This window comes from Morone saxatilis, unplaced genomic scaffold (genome assembly GCF_004916995.1).
Source record: "Morone saxatilis isolate NCDOM2014 unplaced genomic scaffold, NCSU_SB_2.0 Contig3, whole genome shotgun sequence".
Classification (NCBI taxonomy): domain Eukaryota; kingdom Metazoa; phylum Chordata; class Actinopteri; family Moronidae; genus Morone; species Morone saxatilis.
Window position 1 is genome coordinate 15,381,836 of NW_023339873.1, and position 6,831 is coordinate 15,388,666.

At 42.5% G+C, this 6,831-nt stretch overlaps 2 protein-coding genes across 2 annotated transcripts in view; one reads left to right on the forward strand and one right to left on the reverse strand.

Moving 5' to 3' along the window:
* Positions 1-2,676, forward strand: part of LOC118337064 (serine/threonine-protein kinase PAK 6) — a 16,581-nt gene extending 13,905 nt beyond the window's left edge. Inside the window, 5 exon segments of the mRNA XM_035673897.1 lie at positions 366-492; positions 579-704; positions 838-909; positions 911-973; positions 1,147-2,676. Coding sequence (XP_035529790.1) covers positions 366-492; positions 579-704; positions 838-909; positions 911-973; positions 1,147-1,314 — 556 coding nt within the window. The 3' untranslated portion in view covers positions 1,315-2,676.
* An 85-nt stretch (positions 2,677-2,761) lies between these two features.
* LOC118337068 (inversin-A) lies at positions 2,762-4,863 on the reverse strand. Its single transcript, XM_035673910.1, has one exon. It carries the CDS (start codon positions 4,754-4,756, stop codon positions 3,143-3,145), a length of 1,614 nt encoding a protein of 537 aa, XP_035529803.1. The 5' UTR covers positions 4,757-4,863; the 3' UTR covers positions 2,762-3,142.
* Positions 4,864-6,831: the final 1,968 nt, after the last annotated feature.

Here is a 6,831-nt window from a genome sequence, read left to right on the forward strand (position 1 = left end):
TTTTTTCCATATATAGTTTTATAGTTTGTTTTCAATTTGCACCTTGCTTGCTATTTGAAAATAGCTTTTTGTCTCCTGGCTCTTATGTCTTTTTGTTGCACTTTTAAAATATCAAACTTACATTAACATTGTAGTGGAATAAACATGTTTTGCGGGTCATACTGCTGTGTGGGAGTTGTTGATTTGAACCTTGCACTCTTTATCATTGCCTTTAATTTGTGGTGAATCATGAATTTCTCAAACTTTCTTAGCTGTTGATTTGTTGCAACTGTACAACTGTAATGGAAAAGTGTGAAATGTTAATGTAAAATCTGTTTGTGTGTTTGTGTAAACGTGTGTGTGTGTGTGTGTGTGTTATCCTGCAGGCTGAGTGAAGAGCAGATTGCCACAGTGTGTGAAGCTGTTCTGCAAGCCCTAGCCTATCTCCATTCGCAGGGAGTCATCCACAGAGATATCAAGAGTGACTCTATACTACTCACATTAGATGGAAGGGTATGATATGTTGTTATTTTTTCTTTCTTTCATTCTATCTTTCTTTCTCTATCTTGATAGTAACGTCTTTCTTTTGTTCCGCACAGGTCAAGCTTTCAGACTTTGGCTTCTGTGCTCAGATCAGCAAGGACATCCCTAAAAGGAAGTCTCTAGTGGGGACACCCTATTGGATGGCTCCTGAGGTCATCTCCAAATCACCATATGGCACTGAGGTGAGGAGCAGCACATTCAAATCCACTCATGCTGAGCAACAGTGGTGATCAGTCACATGTAGGGTAAATGCCAATAGTGGCAATCTGTGCCATAAAATCTGTTACATAATTTCACTGTGTGATGATGCGCCAGGTGGATGTTTGGTCTCTGGGTATCATGGTGGTGGAGATGGTGGACGGAGAGCCACCATATTTCAGTGAAACGCCCTGTAGCAGCAATGAAGAGACTGAGGGATGAGCTGGCTCCAACTGTACGAAATGTCAGCCAGGTAGGAGAACAGACGGACATACTTGCATACGCTCACATTTTATTATTTCCTTAAAGATGCTATGTGTAGATTTATTTTCCATGCTAGCAGCGTGGCTCTAGAGATATAATAATATAATAATAAGTACTGCATCAATTTGACTTGAAGTTAAAATACATGTACCTCTGGTTCAGATCTCCCCAGTTCTAAAAGACTTCTTGGACCGTATGCTGACTCGGGACCCTCTAGAGCGGGCCAGCGCCACTGACCTGCTAGAGCACCCCTTCCTGCTGCAGAGCGGCTCACCTCAGTGCCTGGTCCCACTGGTGGAGCAGTACCGCAAGCGCATGTCCCGTTGCTGACCCCGTGGGGCTCCCGCTCCCCATCACCCACCTTCAGTCTGACCTGTCCAGGCCTCGGACGTGGACCAGCACCGGGGTCCAACTCCTCTAGCACCCAAGCCAACGGGCGATCAGCTCCAGAGTAGCAGACCCAGAGAGCATGTTGCTGCCAGAGTGATTGTGGCAGGACGGCAAGTTTGGATGACAGACACCGCATGGTCTCGGGCATGAGAGAAGCACTTTAGGAGTGAGTTAAAGGCAGCATGCAGTTCCTCACCTCTCAGCTCGGTTCGATCCAAATATTGATTGGCTTCCTGTAACATTCAGTGGGATTCAACACAACACAACATGGTGCATTTCAACTGATAGCAAAAATCAATATTCCATGTAACTATATGTAATGAACACATGTTACTCTAAAGATCCTTTATAGTGTTCATAGTGGGCATTATTGCTAGCCGTGTAAAGCTTATAAAGCTGGTGTTAGGCTCAAACCACAGTAGCTCATTGTGACATTATTAAGGAAGGATAATGTTACCTCTGCACACTCACACTCCCTGTTGTGGAAACTGGACAACAACCCGGTCAGCACACTCCACAGCCGCAAACACTGACAGTAGACTCTTTGCATGGCCAAATGGAGGCACACCTGGCCTGATGTGAATGCTTGAATATGAACCAAACTGGGATGTGAAAGACAATTCTCCTTTATTAGCATAATAAATGGGTAGATGAAAGCCCAGCTGCTACTATTGGGCTATTGGAAAATCACCATTACCATATTCCTCTTTTTCATATTTATTCTTTATTTCCAAAAAGTGTTGTGGGTTGTTTGTATGATGTGAAGTTGCAAATATGGTTTCATTATTACGTATGGACTTGAAACATAAGCAGATAAATTAATAATGTAAATAAAAATACTGAATATTAGGTCCTTATCCCTGCTGATCTACTGCAGTAAATTATATGAGATGACTTCAAAATTCTACTTTTCTTTACTGAAATGTGAGTGTATAGTTGTATGTACGTGTGCATGTGTGTGCGAGCACATGGGCACATGGGTGTGTGTGAGGTGAAATCTCAGTGTTTGCTTCTGATACAACCCTCTTTGTATTGTGACAAACTTTTTAAAAACCACAAGATGTGTGTGTTGCTCCTCAACAAGATGTGTATGACTGTATTTGCATTTGTTTGCCTAGATAAAGCACACAGGCCTGGCATGTGATGCTGCAGGACGTCCACCTGCTGAGAAACACTTTGCACATAGTCTTTGTATTCTGACACGGATACATGTTTCATGTATTTCTATCTCTGTGTGGATCATCCATGAAAAAGAGAATTACACATTTTAATTTTGTATAAATCAATAAATGATGCATATTGAAGCGGAATTAATTTGATCCTGCATTTTCCTCATTCACACACACATATGCACGCATGAATACAGGTTGAAGAGCTGGTGTTTTAAAGTATTTATTAGGTATTCAGCATGAATCATACAGTGCACAGTAATTGAATATCTTTAAGCAAAATACATACAATATTTCTTATTAACACAGAAGCAATATCAAATACATTAAAGTCCATACAATATAAATCCTAAATATGTAAAACAAAAATAATTATTTTCAGTAGCTCACAGATGGATATTTAGTTATTTCAAATATAGAATAGCAAAATTGTATGCAACTGGACAATAAGCCTGAAAACCTATTGAAAAAACTGCAACATGAGCAAAAGATTACTATTTTTTTCAATAAATAGAATATATCACAAAGCATTATCAGAATTTTAAGTGCTGTAAAAATTTCCCCACTAGCCATTTCTGTCGCTTGACATTGTCCTTATTCTAATTGAGGACGGACTGAGACGAGCAGCTTTCAAACTCACACTTCACTCCACTGATGCTGTCAACGCTCGGCTGGCTGTTGACCTGCTGATGTGTGTGAGAGAGAGGGAAGGTTTCGGAGCGGGACATCCGCCCTCTGCCGTTTGATGAGCCCGATGAACAGTCTATCACCATCCTCATGAACTCTGGTGCGGTGAATCGACGCAGCAGTCTGGTCCCCAGACCCATGAACCCAGGCGTGCGGCTGGGGAGCTTCCCCGCCTCTATTTCCTCCCTGGCAAACAGCAGTTTGTTGTGTCTACTGGTCAGGCCAAAGCTTCCCCTCTTCTGCTGCTCTCTTCTGCTTGATGAAGCTATGTCATTAGACTCTTCTTTTTGTGTTTTGACGTTCTCCTCGAGCGCTCTCACAGGCTGACTCTTGCCGTTTAAAAGAGGTTTTGGCACTGAGACAGTTTTGTCAGCATCGTTTGTCAGGCCCCGGGTGTTCCCTTGACATTCCATCTTGTCTATCAGGCATCTCTCATCCTGTAGCGAGGCTCTCTTTAATTTGCTGGCTGACAAGCTCATGTCACGCACATCACCCTGATAGGACTGCTTTCTGCTGTTCAGGAGGTCCAGGTTAAATGACTTTGCTTTTCCCCAGAGAGGAAAACTTACTGGTGTTTGCTCTTGAAGTCCACTGTCTCGGCTGACATCTTTCTGGCTTGGCCCAGGCAGAGAGTTCAGTGTTTTAGCCCCCCTTAACTCCCGAAGTTGGCAGTTTTGGAGTTGTTTGGCAGTGAAGAGAACGCTGTGATCCCCCTCAATCTGGCTTTTCTCTATCTGAGGAGGCAGACCCCAGCTGTGGCGATGGTTGTCCTCTTGAGACTGGCTCCTGGGACACCTGAAGCGGTTCCACAGCCCACTGCTGTCTCCAATCTTCAGCTGTCTCTGAAATACCCCAGGCAGTTGGTCTTCATTGCTTTTCAGATGGTTGGAAAACCTCTCCAAAACATGCCCGGGGAGCCTGTTGGGCAGCCGGCACTGTCCTTCACCACTGGTACCCGAATCAGCTAGTGAATCATCTGTACTGACACCCCTCCTGCAAGGAAAGTTCAGAATCTGCACACACTGATTGTGTCCAAAGAAGTTGGCCACTTCGATGGCGGAGTGACCAGCATTATTGGTTCTGTCCAGCCTCAATCCCAGTCTTTTGAAAGCCCGCACCAGGAACTCCAGAACCTGGCTGTGCCCAGAAAAGGCAGCATACATCAGAGCGCTGTTACCCCAGGCGTCAGAGATGTCTGGGTCAGCATTGAACTGCACCAGAAGCTTGACCACATCCAGGTGACCCATCTCACAGGCAAGGCTAAGGGCCGTGCGACCGTCCTCATCCTGGCAGTTGACGTCAGCCCCTTTCTCCAGCAGCAAACGGGTGAACTTGGACCTGGTCCCGGGGTCTTGTAGGCAGACAGCATACATTAGTGGAGTGCGGCTGTTTTCTGTCTTGGAGTTGATGATGCGTCCGTCTAAGGCATCCAAGATGAAACGTGCCAGGTGAACTTTACCACCATGCATGGCATCTAGGAACGTCTTGGTGCCAGAGCCCTGGCGTAAATCTTTAGGTCGCATCATTCTTGAACAGCTACTTATGGAGCTGAGCCTTCAAGTGAGCCGAGAAAGAAGGTGACAAATAGGGAGAGAAAGTGTGTTGCAAGTTCTCCGAGGCTCTCCGTGTTGACAGTGAGTGCATTTACCTCAGAGTAAGACTCAGAGAGGAGCTGCCAGTGTTTTTATACCTCCCTCTCCACATGCCCTCCCCACGTTGCCTTGGAAACAAACGTCTGAGGACCATTATGCAGTGGCAGTATCCATTCAGCTCAAGCACTCTCTGCCTGGAGAGAAATATATGCTATTTGAACAGAATAATTACTCAAGGAGAAAAACATGGCCACTGTTTTTCATGCGAGGTCTGTGAGGTTAACTTAGATGCTCCATTTTCACTTTTCTTTGACGCAAATTAACTTTATTAACACATTCTTGCTGCTGATAGAATAGTCAAATATAGAAAAAGACAGTCCAGCATTTTGTGAAATCTATGAATAGTGCATTATATTGAGTCCCATTTATATTCTAGGCTATACTGTTATCAGGACTCTTACCAAAGGTTTGAGGGAAGATTGAAATTAGGCTTTAAGAGCTAACTTCAAAGGGAGGTAGGGCAAATGAACAGAAACAAATAGATTTTTTTCTTCTCTTGCTGCACCCATCCAACCAACATGTGGTTTTGCTTGCAGTTTGCTTCATCCACAAATCATAATACAGTGCAACAAATTGACATTTTGCTACTCTATAGCGCATTCTCAAGGTTTCATAATAATGACTTTGCCTGAAGGTCTTTTTTTTTCTTTTTGCTATGGAAAAAATACACCAATGACCTCCACAAGAAAAAAAGGCAGTAATAGTCTCATTTTATTACCTTATTGAATTGAAAATAAAAAATAAATAAAGCCCCTTGTTGAGCAATTCAGTCCTCTTACTGACTTGGATCCTTTTAATTACTTAGATTTACAGACAAGACCGCTGTTTGTATGAGGATATCAGCATGATTATCTGCTGAAGTAACACTGACAATAAATGTGAAATGCTCTTATGATTATGGACTGCTCCTCTAAATATAACTGTTCACAGCGTAAATAGTGTTTTGAAAATAGTAGTGTTGTAGTATTGGAGTATGCCTATCATGTGCCTTGAACATTAACAAAATAATTCCTTTTTTATTTTATTTCTCCAATTCACTCAGCCCTCAAACTTGTTTTGATATTTACTAAATTTACCACTATCAAAAGGCTTGTGTATAAAAAGTGACAAGCACCCTTTAAGCAGCTGTTTCTCCTCAACAAGACCAGAATTTAATTTCAATTGCTAATATAAATCTCAGCAGGACCAAAACTGTGCCAAACAGTGGAGGTGAGAGAAACATTGCCAGGGTTCTGCCTTCCTCACTGTTCACCATCCGGCTTCATCAGACCCTCAGCGGGTCCTTTAAAGAGCGCAGAGAGCCATTCACTCATCTAAACATGGCTAAAATTCATCAACAGACTGACACTTCCTCCTGGGTGTCTTTCAGTGGATGGAGCTCTTCTGTTAATACAGACACATCTTTTTCATCATAAAGACATATCATTGCCACATCTTTTTATAACAAGGTCATATCATGGCAACATCTCAATAGGTTTAAGTACTTATAATGCCAGAGATGCCACTCTAGATTTAGCTTCACAATGCCTGCATCCACAGGTGTTATGCCCTCAGGACTTATGTCTTTAAAGCATATATATTTTCAATAGAAAGGAAGTCCTAACTCAATCCAAATAAAAAAAATTGTGAAGCTGAATTACTGATAGAAGCAGAGGCTTGTGAGATGAATGGAATATAACAATGGTCTATCGGAACAAACTACAACCACCACCACTACCAGCTATACCTTTGACATAAAGATGGATCCATGTATTCTTACAAATTTGGACCCTGTATTATCAGCATATCATGACATAAATTAAAAATGATTGAACTAGAGTAGGTGGTGACAATTTTGCAGATTGCGGTCATCTAGTTTTAGTGATCCCATTTTCGATTTAACCTTATGTTTCAGATTTTAGCTGAAGAGTAGATCCTTGTATGGTCTTCTACAATTATAGCCCATCTAT